Source organism: Gambusia affinis, linkage group LG22, assembly GCF_019740435.1.
Source record: "Gambusia affinis linkage group LG22, SWU_Gaff_1.0, whole genome shotgun sequence".
NCBI lineage: Eukaryota > Metazoa > Chordata > Actinopteri > Cyprinodontiformes > Poeciliidae > Gambusia > Gambusia affinis.
In genome coordinates this window covers 22,158,705-22,177,464 of record NC_057889.1, presented here as the reverse complement: position 1 = coordinate 22,177,464, position 18,760 = coordinate 22,158,705, and the positions used below count along the sequence as shown (strand labels likewise).

Sequence of the window (18,760 nt, the reverse complement as noted above, 5' to 3'; positions counted from 1 at the left end):
TGCAATTCACATAAATTAAACATCAACCATCAACCAAGCACAGTAGAAAACTGTTGCCTCTTCCTATCAACAACACCTGAACACAAACGTGGTTGACCTTAAATAACCCATCCCCCATCAGACACACAGAACTCAAAATGAAATACGCCCCCTGGTGATGATAAACACAACAAAGGATAAATGGCTCCCACAATAATTTTCCACTACACTGCTCATGAGACTTCAGCACCTGTTTCATGGGCAGGCAAGGTATGCTGGTCCACTCCTTATGTACAAATTGTCCTATTTGTCTCAAGTTTGAATGGTGCCATCTGTGGACAGAATGTTTCAGCTCCTTCTGCAAACGTTTAATAGGATGTAGAGTTATGGGGAAGTATGGTTGTTTGTCGAGACTTGTTGCCACATGTCAACATGAGGTCCTGAGTTTGTTGTCATTAGTGTCTAGGTTTGATAATTTTTGGAGCAAAACCAACAGAACGTTAAAGGTTACATTTGGGCCATAACTTTCATCCTCTCCTTGGGATGCCACCTTATCATGGTGGAGGGGTTTGAGTGCCCCAATGATCCTGGGGCCACCCAAGGCAGACAGGTCCTAGGTGAGGGGCCAGACAAAGTGCAGCCGGAAGACCCCTATGATGAATAAAACCTTTGGACTCGGCGTTCCCTCGCCCAGACGCAGGTCACTGGGGCCCCACTCTGGAGCCAGGCCTGAAGGTGGGGAATGAAGGCTAGCATCTGGTGGCCAGGCTTTTACCCATGGAGCCTGACCGGGCTCAGCCCGAAGAGGAAGCATGGGCCCCTCCTCCCATAGACCCACCACCCATGAGAGGGGCCAAAGGGGTCGGGTGCATTGTGTTATGGGTGGCGGCCGAGGGAGGGGACCCTGGCGGTCTGATCCTCGGTAGCGGAAGCTAGCTCTTGGGACATGGAATGTCACCTCTATGTTGGGGAAGGAGCCGGAGATAGTGTGTGAGGTAGAAAGGTTCCGGCTAAAAATAGTTGGTCTCACCTCTACGCATGGCTCTGGTTCTGGAACCAGTCTCCTTGAGAGGGGCTGGACATACTTCCACTCTGGAGTTGCCCAAGGTGAGAGGTGTCGAGCAGGAGTGGGCATACTTGTTGCTCCCCATCTTGGCACCTGTACACTGGGGTTTACCCCAGTGAATGAGAGGAGAGCCTCCCTTCGCCTATGGGTGGGGAGATGGGTCCTGACTGTCATTTGTGCTTACGGGCCGAACAACAGTTCAGATTACCCACCCTTTTTGGAGTACCTAGAAGGGGTACTGGAGAGTGCTCCTCCTGGGGACCCCCTTGTTCTACTGGGGGACTTCAATGCTCACATGGGCGATGACAGTGAGCTCTGGAGTGGCGTGGTTGGGAGGAACAGCCCCCCCGATCTGAACTCGAGTGGTGTTCTGTTGTTGGACTTCTGTGCTTGTCATGGATTCTCCATAACGAACACGATGTTCAAGCATAAAGGTGTCCAGATGTGCACTTGGCACCAGGCCACCCTAGGCCGCAGATCGAAGATAAGGGAGAGCTTTGTCATCGTTTCATCGGATTTGCAGCCGTATGTCTTGGACACTCGGGTGCAGAGAGGTGCGGAGCTGTCCACTGACCACTACCTGGTGGTGAGTTGGCTCCGCTAGTGGGGGAGGATGCCGGTCAGACCTGGCAGGCCCAAACGTGTTGTGAGGGTCTGCTGGGAACGTCTGGTGGACTCCCCTGTGAGACGGAGCTTTAATTCCCATCTCCGGCAGAACTTCGAACACATCCGGGGGTAGGTGGGAGACATGGAGTCTGAGTGGACCATGTTCCGTGCCTCCATTGTCGAGGCGGCTCATCTGAGCTGTGGCCGCAAGGTTGTCGGTGCCTGTCGTGGCGGCAACTCTTAAACCCATTGGTGGACACCTTCGGTGAGGGAAGCCGTCAGGCCTAAGAAGGAATCCTATCAGGCCTTTTTAGCCTGTGGAACTCCGGAAGCAGCTGATGGGTACTGGCGGGTGAAGCGGCATGCGGCTCGGGTTGTTGCTGAGGCAAAAGACTTCCGTACGGCTTCGAGGTGATTCTGGTCCACCATCCGGCATCTCAGGAGGGGGAAGCATGAGCACCAACACTGTCTATAGTGGGGATGGTGTGCTGCTGACCTCAACTCAGGATGTTGTGGGCCGGTGGGTAGAGTACTTTGAAGACCTCCTCAATCCCACCAACATGCCTTCCATTGTGGAAGCTGAGCCTGGGGACTCTGGGTTGGGCTCTACAATCTCTGGGGTCAAGATAGCCAAGGTGGTCAAAAAGCTCCTCGGGGGCAGGGCCCCGGGGGTGGATGATATCCACCCAAAGTTCCTTAAGGCTCTGAATGTTGTAGGGTTGTGTTGGCTAATGTGACTCTGCAATATTGCATGGACATCAGGGGCAGTTCCCTGGACTGGCAGACTGGGGTGGTGGTTCCCCTGTGCAAAAAGGGGGACCGGAGGGTGTGCTCCAACTACAGGGGGGTCACACTCTTAAGCCTCCCTGGCAAGGTCTATTCGGGGGTTCTGGAGAGGTGGGTCCATCGGATTGTCGAACCTTGGATTCAGGAAGAGCAATGTGGTTTTCGTCCTGGTCGTGGAACACTGGACCAGCTCTACACCCTCAGAAGGGTCCTGGAAGGTGCATGGGAGTTCACCCAACCAGTCTACATGTGTTTTGTGGACTTGGAGAAGGCGTTTGACTGTGTCCCTCGGGGAGCCTTGTGGGGGTTCTCCAGGAGTATGGGGTACCGGGCTTGATATGGGCTGTCAGTTCCCTGTATGACTGGTGTCAGAATCTGGTCTGCATTGCCGGCAGTAAGTCGGGCTCGTTTCCGATTCTGTTCATTACTTTTATGGACAGAATTTCTAGGCGCAGCCAAGGGGTTGAGGGGATCCGTTCTGGTGGCCTTAGGATTGCATCTCTGCTTTTTGCAGATGACGTGTTCCTTTTGGCTTCATCTGGATGTGATCTGCAGCTCTTGCTGGAGCGGTTCGCAGCTGAGTGTGAAGCGGCTGGGATGGTGATCAGTGCCTCCAAATCCAAGGCCATGGTCTTGAGCAGGAAAAGGGTAGAATGCCTTCTCCGGGTCAGGGGGGGTGTCCTGCCCCAAGTGGAGGAGTTCAAGTATCTCGGGATCTTATTCACGAATGGGGGAAGAAGGGAGTGGGAGATCGACAGGCAGATTGGTGCAGCGTCGGCCATCAAGCAGGCGCCGTACCGGTCCGTCGTGGTGAAGAGAGAGCTGAGCTAAAAAGTGAAGCTCTCGATTTACCGGTCAGTCTACGTTCCCACCCTCATCTATGGTCATGAGCTTTGGGTCATGACTGAAAGAACAAGATCGCGGATAGAAGCGGCCGAAATGGGTTTTCTCTGTAGGGTGTCTGGGCTCTCCCTTTGAGATAGGGTGAGAAGCTCAGTCATCCGGGAGGGACTCAGAGTACAACCGCTGCTCCTTCACGTCAAGAGGGGCCAGTTGAGGTGGCTCGGGCATTTAGTTAGGATGCCTCCTGGATGGTTCCCTGGTGTGTGTTCCAGGCACTTTCCACACAGAGGACACCCAGAGGAAGATCCAGACTAAACTGGAGGGACTATGTCTCTCGGCTGGCCTGGGAATTCCTTGGGATTCCTCCGGAGGAGCTAGAAGAAGTGGCTGGGGAGAGGGAAGTCTGGGCCTCCCTTCTGAATCTGCTACCCCCGTGACCCGACCCTGGATAAGTGGAAGAAGATGGATGGATGGATGGATGGACTTTCAAAATCAACAAAATACCCCAACAACGTCATTAATCTAACACTAAATCAGATGAGAAATCTGAGAATAGGTATAAAAACGGAGTGTAAGGTCCTGGTGGACAGTGCAAAACAACAAACAGATGTGGTTTTAATACTTTGCAAATTGGACGAGGAAAGCTAGATGAGGTATTGAAAAGAAGTGTCACTATTAATTCATTAGGCTGACTGGAAGATGAAATACGTTTGCTACTCTTCTTCGCCCAGCATTTGCATAAACATGAAAATTTGAGTAATTGGGAGTTGACTCATTTGTACCAATATCATCATCCTGCTGCAGCCAGGTTTCTGTGAGACGATATAAACCAATTAATGTCTGATGTAAAATGTTTGGGCTCAGCAGAATTATTCTTACATGTTCCCTTCCTACGTCATGATGCAGAGAGTAGGTTTAGCTTCACAAGTGTCCCAGATAAATGCTATGTTTTGGCTCCTAAGAAAAGTTAACACAGTTTAACTAAAAATAAGAACTTCTAAAGTTGTTGACTCAATGCAATGGGTCCCTCCATCTCAGAGGACATATAATGACTTTTGGCTGAAAGTGACATTCAGCTACCCTTCTACACAATTTTTTTTAAACATTTTTTTGTAATTCAAGATTCATCAAAAAAGACCACATATTACAAAATGGTGTAATCATTGTTAGTTGTGTGCAACAGACTGTATTGTTTTTCCACACACTATTACAACCAAGCTCCAAACCTCTGTCTGGATTACTCTAACAAGCTATAAAAGGAAGCCTGACAGATGACTTATGTCATAATAAATTGAGGGAAATTCAATTTTTCTGCTTGTGTACTCACCCACCAGCATTTGCAGTAAATTGAATTTGTCAAACAAAGATGCCAGGGGCATTACAGACGTATACTGCTACAACATCACACAGCTCAGGAGTCATACACCACTGACCCCTTGCCACTCTTTGCATGGCTATGCTGATTTTGGGGGATATGAAATGAAATGTACACATGGATGAGCTACGTATTTCAGCTAAATTGGAACTACATTAATGCTGCTTAATTGACAAGTGAGCTTTCAATGTATAAAAGTCAATGAAGGCTCACAAAATGTTGCTAAATTGCTCACATACAAGATATTACAATTGTAACTAGAAAAAAATTGCATTTCCTGTGGACATGCAGAGTGAATACGATAAGCTGGAGGTGTTTGTTGATGAAAAGTGCAGAAGAATTTGAAGTCAATTGCAAAAACCTTGCAGAAATGCAAGAAATTGTAAATAGGCAAATAGAAAGCCTGTTTAAGAGGAGTGAATTTTTCAGTCAATTCAAACATCCCACCCAAAGACTATTAGAAATTGCTGCAGATTGCTGCTTTCAAACCTATCCTGTTAGGTCACAGCAGCTTTTAAGGTAAAATGAGCTAAAAAGCTACAGCTAGCTGAAATGATAGCTTATATGGTATCACTTGCAAGTTGACCTACAGTTTGCTGGTGATATGTAGTATTTAACTGTTGAATCTACAGCAAAATACCCTATACAGCGTGAATAAACCCATGTAAAGCTAAAATAAGCTGATAACTAAAACTAGCTAAAATCTAATAATAGCATCTAAGCTAGTACTAGTATGTTGACCTACAGTAACAAGCTTAGAGTGAAAAAACCCACCTGAAGGTTAAAACTGGCTGATAACTGAAACTAGATAAAACTAATAATAATAGCATCGAGGCTAGCATTAGCATACTGACCTACAACAACAGTGTATTGGTTTTGAAATATCTGCATAGTGTAATGTAATTTATCAAAGACGTGAGACAGTCTTAATTAATCAAAGAAAGGAAGCCTTGTTGTTTATTTGAAAGCACAAGTATTTAGATGCACACTCTGTGCACACCTCGATCTAGTTATACACAACTAACAACATGGAGGCATAGAAACATGAAATCTAAATAATCATGAGGCAGAACATAGCACAATATGATTCAAAACATAAAAGATGTCTAACAACAAGGAAAATGGAACAGGAGGAACCAGACTATGAAATTCAAACAGGAACTGCCTACAGAGAGGAACAAGTCTTTTAAAAAGTTTGCACACATTAAATGTGCAAACTGAACACAAAACTAAAGTCCAAAGCATCATGGAGCCAAATGTAATGTTATACTGTGATTTAAGAAATTCACAAACAATTATCTTTGCCTCTGTTTTGTTTTCATATCTAAAATATAGTATGGCTCTGTCATTCTCCACTGATGAGTCTTTAACAGATATGTCAGTTGTTTTGTGTAAAGAATCAAAAATGTCTGGAAAATCGCTTTATTTAAAATAACATTTTAATCCAGAGCCAAAAATAAATAAATAAAATCTTGGATTTCTGGACATTAGATAGATTTACTTCCAGATCAAACATTCAATTAAATCAAATAAGAACTTGCAGTGTCTAAAAAGTAAAAAAATAAGTAAATAAATAATAGCAATAAAAAACAGAACATTACTTGCTTTAAGCATAAACTGACTTTGCAAAGACAAGGGTTTGAATTTTATTCCAAAAAGTTGTAAAACTCATACGATAATTTAATATAAATTATGGAAGTTCTAGTATTTGGGACAATTAAAGCAAAAACATCGCAACATACACCAGTATTATAGCATGTTTTACAAAAGGTTACACGTTAAAGCAAGGTTCAGAAGAAGTAACTCAGTTAGCAGTATCTGAGTGTGTCTAATGCCAGAGATTTTGTTGAAACGTTCTTTGAGAAAAATCAGTCTGTTCTACTACTCACAACTCATCATCAGATCTACAACAAAAGATTATACTGCCCTCTTCCGGCCGTCCAATCCTAATTGAGTCTGCCACATGTTGCTGAGGTCTTTTCAAGGGAAACTCTTGCTCACCATCGAGCACAGACAGAGCATTACTTACATCCTTCTTTACATCATCCACATTTTTGTGCATTAACAGCAATATCAACGTTTACTACTGGCAAGAAATAAAAATGTCAAGCAAAGCACTGCATGACTTGACTGTGAAATTTAACATGTGATAGTTTGAAGTTAAATCTCCAGTGATTTAATATTGAAGTCTCCAGAGCTAAATATTTGAGTCTAAAAGCTCTTACTCTGAATTTTATTTTCACTTTTAGTCTGAAAGGTCGCTTCCATATGTTCCTGTTGACGTCACAGACGTTGAAGTAAAACGTCATTACGTTTTAATCGTGTTTTGAGCGCGGGAGCTTTGAGGAAATTTGCTGACATCAGGCAGAAAACGTTGCAGGTACTTTCTATGGAAGCTTCCTTTTAGCTCAGTACCGACTGTTGGTAAGGAGGTTTAGAAACTAGCCCGAACCTAAGCTGTCAGTCCATTCTGCGGGGCTGGTAGCAGCTTTAAGGAGAGGAAATAATCAGGTATCGAAGGCACCTGGTTTGTGCTAATGCTAGGCTAAACAATTGCATAAGTATCAAAATAATTACGGTTTGGGGAATAAATACGCCTCAGAACAGTACAAGTTGTGGCGGTACAGTTAGACAGAAACTATCATCTTGTTAATGTGCTCTAAATTGCGTCACAACCCTACTCACAGTAGGGTCGTGTTTTACTGTGTAGCGTACACAGTGAAAAGAACAATAGCAATTCTATGATATTTAACAGTCACAACGTACTCTGATCTGACAGAACACCGGCAAGTAATCAAGTTCTTTATTAAAGATAAGCCGGGTGTTTTTACTATTTAAAATCACAAAAAACCGAAGGAGCCTTTGTCTTATGGTACAAAACTGACAGTCACTTGTCTGCGCCCTCTGTCGGCCAGATGTCATGGCGATGAGAGGAGAAACGAGAGCGGAGGTAGAGACGGAGGAGGAGGAGAACTACGGCCCACAGCCTCTCTCCAGACTGGAGGTAAAGTCTCCCGACTGCTCTCTGTACTGGCTTAGTTAACACTAGGGCTGGAACTGCTTAAAAATAAACGAGGTGGAGATAAAATTGGATGAAACAGGAAAGACCATACATTTCAGATATTTAAAACAAACTAATCAATAATTATTGATATCTACTGACATGACATGAAAGTCACTTTGAACTGCTTGATTGCTGAAATATGCCATACATATAAACTTGTCTTAAGATTAAGTTACATAAAATACATTGGTCTAAGCAAGCCTTCTGCAGTTTGATGGGTAACACTATGGTATTCACAAATAAAAGGAAGGTCAAGTAAATGTCAACGGAAGACATGCTACAAATGTGTATAAAGTGTTGTCTGTAAATAAATCATTTGTATTTCAGCACTGGTGGTCCTGTCCCCTGCTGGATGCTGATGTTGTCTTTTTGTCAGCAGCATTGTGGAATTAGTGCCAGCGACATCAAGAAGCTGGAGGATGCAGGGTTCCACACCATAGAAGCAGTGGCTTATGCACCCAAGAAAGAGCTGCTCAACATCAAAGGCATCAGTGAAGCCAAAGCAGACAAAGTTTTAGTAGGAAATGTCCATCCTTCCATTGACACAAGCTAAAACTGTACATTTATTTAGCTTGGTTCATTTAAAAGCTGAAATCTTCTCTGTTTTCCATTGCATGCATTAAAAGAACTCTGATTGGTTCATTCTGTCCACTCCAGTGAAATGAAATGAATGGACTTGTGGTTGTGAAATAATTCCTCACTGAGATGCTGATAAGGATGCACAGCTGCACTGAGCTTTTTCCTTCTATTAAGTTTAACAGCATTATTTAGCAATGTATTATAGTCATCAGAGAATTAATGGTTAAGTAATGAAAATTGTGAATTCATCGCTGATATTTTCTGCACTTATGCTGTTTTTTTTACTTTCTCTCTCATTGGTGTACTTGGTTTTGTCTTTGGTTCTGTCCCTGGCAGGCAGAAGCAGCCAAGCTGGTGCCAATGGGCTTCACTACCGCTACCGAGTTCCATCAAAGGAGAGCAGAGATCATCCAGATCTCCACAGGCTCCAAGGAGCTGGACAAATTACTGCAGGGTGTGGCCCAGTGACTGCCTCTCAACAGTGACTTCTACACCATTGGGAGGGAGGCTGACCATGCTGAGTCTCTGTTCCTGTGCAGGTGGGATCGAGACAGGCTCCATCACAGAGATGTTTGGAGAGTTTCGGACCGGAAAGACCCAGCTGTGTCACACACTGGCCGTTACCTGTCAGGTAGCATCCTGTTTGACCAGGAGCTAAACATGGAGGTGTGTGAAGAAGTGTGTTCACAGGAGCTGGTTTTCCTCTGTCCATAGCTGCCTATTGATCAGGGAGGTGGAGAAGGGAAAGCAATGTACATCGACACAGAAGGAACCTTCAGACCTGAGAGACTGCTGGCTGTAGCTGAAAGGTAAACACATTTATACTTATCTTTTTATTTAATGTACTTAAACATGTCAAAGTGTTTGAACCCTTCCTGCTTGTCTTTTATTTGCTGCGGTTAGGTATGGGCTAGTGGGCAGTGATGTGTTGGACAATGTGGCCTATGCTCGAGCCTTCAACACAGACCACCAGACTCAGCTGCTGTATCAAGCCTCTGCCATGATGGCTGAGTCCAGGTCAGCGGTGGTTTCAGTTACATCTGAACTATGGTCTGTTGCAAAAGTCTGCAGAAATTTCTTTGTACATTAAGACGGACATATTTTGGCTTCAGTGACATCAGATGCTCACAAAGCATTTTAATTGAACTTCTCAGTGGATCTGGTATTTTCTCCAGGTATGCCCTGCTTATTGTGGACAGCGCCACTGCGTTGTACAGGACAGACTATTCAGGCAGAGGGGAGCTGTCGGCCAGGCAGGGGCATCTGGGGCGGTTCCTCCGCATGCTGCTCCGGTTAGCAGATGAGGTACGCAGCACAGATCTGTGACCCAACCCCTTGTTCTGATGTAGTGGACATGTTGGTTGATCATGCCTTTGCAGATCAGCCAGGCATCCGAGCAGCTGTTATAACACAAACAAGTGAGACTTGTCTTTTTCTCCCCCCCACTCTAGTTTGGGGTTGCCGTGGTAATAACTAACCAAGTGGTGGCGCAGGTCGATGGGGCAGCCATGTTTTCAGCAGATCCCAAGAAACCAATTGGTGGCAACATTTTGGCTCATGCTTCCACCACAAGGTGTGTTTGACTCTAAATAAGATTGTTTACTCCTCAGCCGCACCTCCAACCATTTTTTCTCTGTCCAGGCTGTACCTGAGGAAAGGCCGAGGAGAAACCAGGATCTGTAAAATCTACGATTCCCCCTGCCTGCCGGAGGCTGAAGCCATGTTTGCAATCAATGCAGATGGTGTTGGAGATGCCAAGGACTGAGCATTCCTGGGCCAGCAGGGGGCTGCAGTGAGCTCAGGAAGAGCTAGAGTGAAGAGTTCTCATGGTTGGTTGACTGTTCATCACAGTCAATAAATGTCTCCTGCCTGGACATCAGGTCATATTGGATCTAAACACTCCTCAATTACATGATGAGTATCAGCAACAAGACCTTCATGGAGTACTGACAATATAACCTGGGAAACCTGAACAAATGACTAATGGACAATATTTGTCTAAAGATTTTTCTGAGGCTTGTGTGTCCAAGTTTAGCCTAAGGCAGAAATTTTATTTAAAATGTTTTTGTCCTTAAGCTGTTATGTCTATATTCCCTTCATGACTAAATTTCTGAATTCTTAGAGCAGTGTGTTAAGGGATCCTTTAATAAACTGGTAACTCATTCAGAACCAAGCAGTTTCATTTGATTAAAATGTAATGCAATATATTCAGATTTACAGGAAATTATATATTTTTTCATTGAGTGCTAACAAAAAAAAGTAAGTGCAATGATGTCACTGTAAAAATAAGACGAAAAGAATCCAAAAATATAAATAAATAATATAACTAAACATTACTGCAGAGGTTGAACACTGGAAGAGCCAGAGCAGCACCTCTAACAACTGTCCATGTTAAAGGGCCCTTGGTCAATGGAGGCAAACATGCTGCAGTAGCATCAATGGGTGTAGTGGTCAGGTAAGCCTGCTGCTTCTTAGACTGGCAGTTGGGGGAAAAATAACTAAAGAGCTGAAAAGTTTGCAATAAAGGTGAAATCAGTAAATGTAACACAGATATGGAATCAATAAATACAACCCAAGCAATTAAAAATATAAACCAGTTACTAGAAAAGTTACTGCAAGTCATAAAATAATAAAATGGATAGTTTGAGAGACATCTATTAGTGAAGGAAAATATTCCAAGCTGTCAGTTTGGTTTGTCAGTTAAAAGCTGAAGCTGAGCCTCCAGTTCATTTGCTTCTTCATCCTGAAGACATGAGACAAAAGGTATGGTTTACATTTCACTATTACTTAAAAAATAACACATTTTATTTAACCATTCTTATACTAGAACATCTTTTGAGATAAAATCTGTTAAGGAGACCTGGCCAAGAGGCATGGGAATATAGATATGTTCTAATGAGACAAGACTTCTAAATGTATATAATTTTGCATCTGCAAACATTTAGAACTGCAGACAGAAATGTGCATGTGTTCACATGCAGAAGGATCTTACATTGTCTGTGGGCATCTTCAGTGCCAGCCTGGTCCAGTTTGTGGCCTCAGAAATGTTCCCCAGATCCTTGTGACACTAAGCAAAACGGCAGCAGCTTTACAGTTCTCTAATGTCATCACAAAGGCATCTGTATATAGTACTGTATTGGGATTTGATCTAATCTGTTGAGTTTCAGGAAATTTCTAGTTACCTTGGCGATGTAAAGCCTGACGTTTCTGGAGAATCCCGGCCTGAGTTCCTCTGCCTGCAGGACAACACATGAAGGTCACCATAGAGACAGTTAGAGAGAAATAAACACTTCACTGCTACTGGCGGAGATAAACGTCAAAATGTGACTTTCATTTGTTCCATGCTTCTAGTGAACAGACTTATTCAGTCTAACCAGACAGATGGAGTTGCAAATCAGAAAATAGTCAAAATGGCAACTGATTGTTAGCATGTATGTCAAAGTATTTCAGGTAACTGATATCAGAGGTCTGGTTTAATCCCACTAAAGTCACTGGAGTCAAATGTAGAAGGATCTTCAGGGATTTATAGTAAACCAGGATTATAATCCATGCCACAGTTAACCATAAAACATTACTGATGTTTCTTCAAAATATACAACTGTGATAGCTATCTTTATCTTGTTTCTTACTGCTCACCCAGGGAAATAAACCAAACTAATTTGTTGTTGTTCAGGATTATTCTTGTTGCTTTAAAAGAAAAATAAAGAATATCTAAAAAACTTGGCTCAGAGAAAATCCCTCCCCGGCTCTGAAAGGATGTGACATGTCAGTGGAATTTTCATTTGTATGAGTTTTTTTCTTTTCGTTTTCCTCTGGATGTCCTAAAAACTGAAAGAAGAAAAAACAGAAAAGCAACTAATTGCTGTGGTTTCAAACTGCTATTCGCTATACAGGCCAATAATACTATATTTCTCCAACTTTTATTTGTAAAAACACAAAATTAACATGTTCATAGATACATATTTAACAGCACTATGTGTCCCATGTGTTCAAACAAATACTGACCATCAGATGTGTTGATTAACAGTCTAAATTTGTCATATTAATTACATTTTAAAATTTTAAGACTGGGCTGCTTAGCTCAAACGTTTTCCATAAAAAGCTAACCAATTTATAATTTTAATTGTACCTGTAGCACATAGAATTAAAAGGCGCAACAAAGCTCTCCTAAATTTGTATAAGAAATTATTTATTGTGGTCCCCCAAGTGCTTCTGAATTAACAATTCTGGACCTCATGGCAAAACGTGTCTACACCACAAAGAGTTGGAGTTCAGAATGAAAAGCAGCTCCAACCTTCAGGAAGTTCTCCAGGGCGTCATGAATGGAGGCGGTGGGAGCGCTCCGGTACAGTGCAGCAGCAGCCTTCTTCTCCAACCAGTCAAATGAGGCAACCTGTAGCCCATACCCCCCCACCCCCCGACACACACACACACACATCAGAAAGCACACACAGGTTGGTTGGAAGCTTCCATCAGTGTGTGATGGGTCTCACCTCGTAGCACCATCTGCCCAGCAGGTAGTAACACACAGGGTCATCATCACTGAGGGCCAAGGCTCGATCTAGGTGCTCCTGGATGGACCAGGGAGAGAAACAACACAGAACTGCTTAAATTAAATTACATCTATTTAGTATTGGCAAAAATACTAACAGCAGATGAACAGCAGCTCATCTTCTATCTCTCTGCAACAACCAACTGCACTGTAAGAAAACCAATCCAGAACTGAGGACTGACTGGGGGTTTGAGAGGCCAGAGCACGCACGCATGCACACATGCACACACAAACCCAAAGACACTGAACCAGGAGTATTTTCTATGTTAAGTAAATATAAAGAGTTTATGGCAGCTGTGGCTCCTTTACTGTCTTCATCTAGAAGAGGCACTGATGAGCAGATCACATCTAATACAGTTTTCTAGTCTCCAAGAAGAAAAGAAAGAAACATGACTTTTCTTCTGGCCGGGCAACACTTCAGTCACCAGCTTGTCTGGGAGACAGCAGTGGTTAAACACAAAATGGCCAGCGGATGGTCTCCAGGAGGAGAGCAGGAGTTGCTGTCGGCAGCAGCCATGTGTGAAACAACGAGGTTTTCCTGCAGTAAAGCTCTGATTGCCAACAATAAATCTACAACTCTGACCATCTGCGGTCTGCATACACATCAGGAGACAGCTGGGACATTATAATAACTATATAAATAAAGATATTTATATAGTTAATAAAATGGTTATTATCTATGATCCATCATAGTTAATAACCATTTTTCTTTACTGTTAGTGCAATATGAAAACTCCAATACATTAAGATCCTGTTATCATCCCTCCCTCAGCCAAGGACGGACCAGGAACACTTTGTCTTTGCTTCACAAAAACTCATAATTTTATACAAAACTAATGGAAAATTTTCAAAACAATTCTATAATCAGAGGAATAAAACATTCTGCTCTCTAGTAAATCAGTAAACTCATATTTCTATCTGTATGTTAATAACAGATGGATGTGAGGCTGCTTTACCTTCAGGATGTGGCCGCTCTTCAGTTTGCTGTGCATGCTCTCATGGTCTGAGGAAAGTCTTGACAGCACAGCGAACCTGACGACATGACCACAAGTCATCCATGAAGGACGCAAACACTGCGGAGTTAGAAGGACACCGACTGTCTGCTGCTGATGACCTACCACTTATGACTCTCAGCATCCAGGCTTCTGTAGTTCAGAGCCAGCTCTGCCTCCTCCCGACCTGCACAAAACAACCGTTAACACAAGAGCTTTTATGATGATGATGATCTGTCCAATGAGTCCAACATTGTCTCACTGTCTCTAGCTGATTGGCTGCCCACTTGATGGAATTAGTTTTGAAAAAAGAAAGCAGAGGGAAGCTTCATTAGCCACATGGAGCAGATCAGCTGTGTGTGGATGGACCAGCTCCAGTCTGCAGGGGGGGCTGTCCTGCAGCCTGTTGATGGGTGTCTGCTTCACTGGACACAGCAGCAGCACCAGCAGCAGCAGCAAGGCTGCAGGGTCTCATGGCCCTCCAGACTCAAATACTAATTTTTTATTTTTTTTTAATTAAAAAGGATGTTTTTCTGATCACCACCACAGAACGCTGTCATATTCTGACTGGAAACAGAAAATTGTGGCACTGTGGTCACCTAGGGGTTCTGTTTTGTTCAGGGCTGGGCAGCTCCATTCCTACAGACCTACACACTAAGTGTGTGTGCTCACTGTGTGGTACAGGGCCATTTGTGGCCCTCTGAAGGATTTTGTGCGATCCCATAACCTCAGTTCCAAAATGGAGCAAATCTGGCCAGAAAGCTTAAGGTGATTGAAGCAAATGCACATGTTGTATCATATAGAGTTAGATGATTTACACATAATTAACATATTCTACTTAGAAAAAAACAAAAAACATGAGGTAAAAAATAGATTCAAATATTTCTGCTTTTATCTTTTCTTTGAAGTGAACTGAAACACAAACATCAAGCTGCTTTTACTCAAACACAAATCATACATTTCACATTATGAAACCGAGAAACTGTGGACAAGTCTCATAACGCAATCATGCAAAACCTTATTTTGTATGGACAACGATTCGCAGATCCGTTTTCCATGGCAAGATGTTTTTACACCTCTTTGCTCTACAACACCTGAACCAAATCACTGTTCCCTGCTCAGCATCCAGACGTTCAGGCTGCAGAGGCCTGGGAACGATTCATTCAGCCGGAGCTTTGAACCAGAGCCATAACTGGCCTGGTGCTGAAGCTGGTCTGGAGCAAGAATGTCTGGGTGACAGTGTGAGTGTGTCAGTGTCTGAATGCTCCCACCTTTTTGAGCGTAGCTGGACTTCTCCTGCTTGTCCTTGACAGACTCGTACATGTCCTTGTAAGCGCGGGCCAGCCTCCAGAGGAAGTCCCTGCTGTCTCCGTACTGAAGCAGGATGAAGAGACAGTTAGGAACCTCAGTCATCATAACGAATACAAATACTTTTTAGTTTACATGAGCAACAGATAAAACTGTTTGACATTTTACAGCCTAATGGATTCAAAACTTTGGGAATTATCTATCCATCAATCTTCCAAAATCTCAGACACACTGAAGGACCAGATTCAGTCAGTTGAAGCTCCTGTCCACACTTTGAGGATGGATTTTGTCCATCATGGACAGACAGCGACTCACCTCTGCTCTGTTGTCCAGCAGCAGCTGAAAGCCGTCTGCTTTTAAAGTAGCGTCTCCAGTGTGAAGGATGTCACTCTGAGCCAAAAGCAGAGCCAGCTCTCCATGAGGAACTTCTGCCTCCATCCACAGCCTTCCCTCCTCCTCCACATCCTCCTCCTCAACTTCCTCCTCCTCAACTTCCCTCTCCTCTTCCTCTTGGGAGTCTTCTTGGCGGAGGGTGAGGACCGTGGCACAGCTTCTTTCCTCCTCGTCTTCCTCAGACTCTGGCTCCGGTTCCGGCTCATCTTCATCGCGGTCTGTGTAGTCAGACTCAGCGTAGGCCGTGGAGTATCTGGAGACCAAAACAAACACTTCGTGCTGCACAGACCCCTACACAGGATTCTCAGAGGACACAACTTTAAAGCTACATTATAGACAGGATGCAACAAATATCTCTATGAAAAGGTTGAGATTAATACTGAATATGTTCTTTATTTATTCATTCTTTACTCATTTAGACGTTTATGGTCGGGTTGATTTATCAGTGCACCCCAACAGAGGGGAATGATGTCATTACTAGTTGCAGTACTGAGCTATTTTAAAATAGACAGAAGAAGCTTGCAGCACTCGGAAACACACACTAAGTGTGTGTGTGTGTTTTTATATATATATATATATATATATATATATATATATATATATATATATATATATATATATATATATATACAGCCTTGTTTTAGAAGGCTCCTGTCAGCAGGGGGCTTCTCATCTTAGCTGTCTTGCTGACAGCCTGGTGTCATACCCTCCTTCGCTGGTCTCCTCGTTGGTGCTACGCACATCCTGATTGGCAGTAAAGTAGATAGAACTGGAGCTGGTTGAGTCGGTACGCTCTCTGTTGACATGGCGACGACGACGGACCCTTTGACTGTCCTCCACTCCCTTTCTAAAGGTGTGAGACAGAGAAAACAGCAGCCAGAAAAGCCCAGTTTCACTCTGGAGTAAAGGGCACATAGCAGAACAAGTGCTAAGCGTGGATCAGATCCCAGCTGAAGGAAGTGGCTCACACTGCCAAACAGAACTGAACATTTAGGAGGGGCGTTTGTTGAGTCCACTTACTTGACATCCTGGATGATCTGCAGGGCGATGTCCTGCAGGCCCCCCCGGAGCTCGGCCACCTCAGAGCGCAGCGAGGCCACGCAACTCAGCACCTGGTCCAGCTGGATCCGGAGCTCCAGCTGCTGCTCTGGGGACAGACCCTGCACGACAGCCTCCACCGCTGCCATGGCCTGCTGCTGGGCCTCCATCTCTGGGGATGGACACACACATTATCTGTGCTTCAGACATTTTACTATTGCATTTAGCATTTTTAATAGGGCTGCACTGATGAGAGTTCTCTGGCCAATCACAAAACTTTTGAACAGCCTGACCTGTCAATTCTGTAGTGATTTTCTTTTTTTTTGTCTGAAATGTCAGAGCTTTTCAGTGGCAGATTTTTCACCTGCAAACGAGTTTCAGACATTCACAATTATAAGTGAGATTGGTTTTACATCGAAGACATCGGCCAATCGTTGATCACTCAAAATGAAAGAAATCATGGCTGATTTATGGGTGCATCAGTAATTTTTTAATTGCTCAAACTAACTCCTGTTTATGTTGCAGCAACATGAACAATTACCTCAATATTCACTTCTAACACAAGGCTGTGAAGGCAGGAGTAGAAAAACAATGGAGGAAATCTCATGCTACTCATCCATTTCTGCTACTTACATGAAAAGTCTGATTTAAATAAATATATTTAAAAAATACAAACTGAAAAATATTAAGAACTTCAATTAATTTCCTGCAAAAAATAATTGTTTGATAGATCATTTGATAAATAATAGATCATGAATATCCTCCAGACAAGAAAATGTAATTGTTTCATAAGACATTTCGAAATGACAAAATAATAACTTGTGTCGGAATGACTGACCAACAGCAATTTAGGACAAAATATCTCTCGAAATATTTATTCTAGTTGTCAATATAATCATATAAAAATGTCTTTATCAAGAATAAGCCCCTGAACTCAAGGAGTTTAGAAGCAGACATGCAGACATGTCAGCATCTGAACAGCAGGGGGCAGTGGGAAGCTAACCTACCCAGAGCATCCAGGGGCTCCTGGAAAAGCACTGCTCCATCCGCCTGGTCAAGCAGCCTTGCTGCTGGCTGGCCTCTTGATTCCTGCCTTTGGAATCTTCTCCTGCTCCGCTCTCTGTAAATTAGAAGCCCAATCAACCCCAAACTGGCTGCAGCTCCGACAGCGAGTCCGATTAACCCGTTTCTTCCGAGCGAAATTATCATTTTTCCGCCTTCACAGGTCTAGTACCAGCCCGTTATTTCTATCGAAGGCGGCCCATTATTTTGGCTTTAACAACGTTTAGAGAAATAGAGATCCGACTGTCCGAAACTGGAACCAAACAGCGATAACGGTGACATGTGTTCTGACACCTGACCGACCTAAGCTCCGTTTAGCAGCTCCGCTGGTACCCGGACCGCGTAGCAGCAAGAGGCCAGTCACTCCGCATTTTATCCACAATATAACGACCAGAGTTCAGGAAGCAATTATTCAAATGTTGGGATTTTCATTATTTGTCTTCAGGCAAGATCCTCCAACAGTTTGTAGTAGTGCTGGTGAGTACCTCACGAGCTCCACCATCCAGCACTGTCGAAATTATTTCCGGTTTTGCTTTCGAAATAAAATAACTTTTAATTTAATAGTACAATGCATTTCCTGTGGATTTCAAAATAGAGGCAATGAAATTATAAGTAAACAACACTACCTACCACGTGCGAGTTTTAGAGGACACAAATGTTGAAGAGATAAACTTAAGGCACTTAAGATAAGTAACTTATCTTAAGTTTCTTTAAGATAAGAATCTTATCTTAAATGTGCAGAAATTCAGAGAGCAGCCTGTATAACAGACAGGAGGCCTGCATAGATTACAGGGTAAAATGTTTTTCAATGATGTTGAAGAGTCAGACAACTCTTGGTGCCTTTTCTAATCACATCATTGGCTACCCCATACACTGTAAAATGTAATAGTATATCTTACTCAAAAAGAAAAGTGACCTGAACTCATTCCAGCTTACTCTGTTGACTATACTAACTTAAACTTAGCAAAGACAACTTTCTACTGAGGCAAGTAATCAAACTCATCAGCAGCAAGTAACCCGAACTTGGAGTTATGAGTGAGCATAACGCATCTGCATAACCAGCAGAAAACTCAGCATCATTCGGCAGCTCTCGTTGAACGCACATGCGCAGTTGGCC

General features: G+C 43.4%; 2 protein-coding genes across 5 annotated transcripts; one reads left to right on the top strand and one right to left on the bottom strand.

The window, feature by feature from the left end:
* Positions 1–6,182: 6,182 nt before the first annotated feature.
* On the top strand, positions 6,183–10,467 carry LOC122824864 (DNA repair protein RAD51 homolog B). 3 transcript variants are annotated; one of them, XM_044105697.1, is made up of 10 exons: positions 6,183–7,035; positions 7,571–7,659; positions 8,099–8,236; positions 8,635–8,752; positions 8,838–8,929; positions 9,013–9,107; positions 9,202–9,348; positions 9,453–9,603; positions 9,750–9,871; positions 9,940–10,467. In XM_044105697.1, the coding sequence occupies exons 2-10, from the start codon at positions 7,576–7,578 to the stop codon at positions 10,061–10,063; spliced, it is 1,071 nt and encodes a 356-aa protein (XP_043961632.1). In that variant the 5' UTR covers positions 6,183–7,035; positions 7,571–7,575; the 3' UTR covers positions 10,064–10,467. The 3 variants fall into 3 exon arrangements, with proteins under 3 accessions (XP_043961632.1, XP_043961634.1, XP_043961633.1); XM_044105699.1 differs by having other exon boundaries at positions 6,201–7,035; positions 9,202–9,315; positions 9,474–9,603; XM_044105698.1 differs by lacking the exon at positions 6,183–7,035 and adding an exon at positions 7,055–7,166.
* Positions 10,425–18,182, bottom strand: rmdn3 (regulator of microtubule dynamics 3). Of its 2 annotated transcripts, XM_044105695.1 has the most exons (13): positions 17,947–18,181; positions 17,589–17,701; positions 16,564–16,753; positions 16,250–16,390; positions 15,466–15,796; positions 15,114–15,216; positions 13,969–14,029; positions 13,807–13,882; positions 12,792–12,869; positions 12,593–12,691; positions 11,481–11,534; positions 11,291–11,365; positions 10,425–11,041 (listed from the first exon to the last, which is right to left on the bottom strand). In XM_044105695.1, the coding sequence occupies exons 3-13, from the start codon at positions 16,749–16,751 to the stop codon at positions 10,982–10,984; spliced, it is 1,266 nt and encodes a 421-aa protein (XP_043961630.1). In that variant the 5' UTR covers positions 16,752–16,753; positions 17,589–17,701; positions 17,947–18,181; the 3' UTR covers positions 10,425–10,981. The 2 variants fall into 2 exon arrangements, with proteins under 2 accessions (XP_043961630.1, XP_043961629.1); XM_044105694.1 differs by having other exon boundaries at positions 17,589–18,182.
* Between the last annotated feature and the right edge of the window lie 578 nt (positions 18,183–18,760).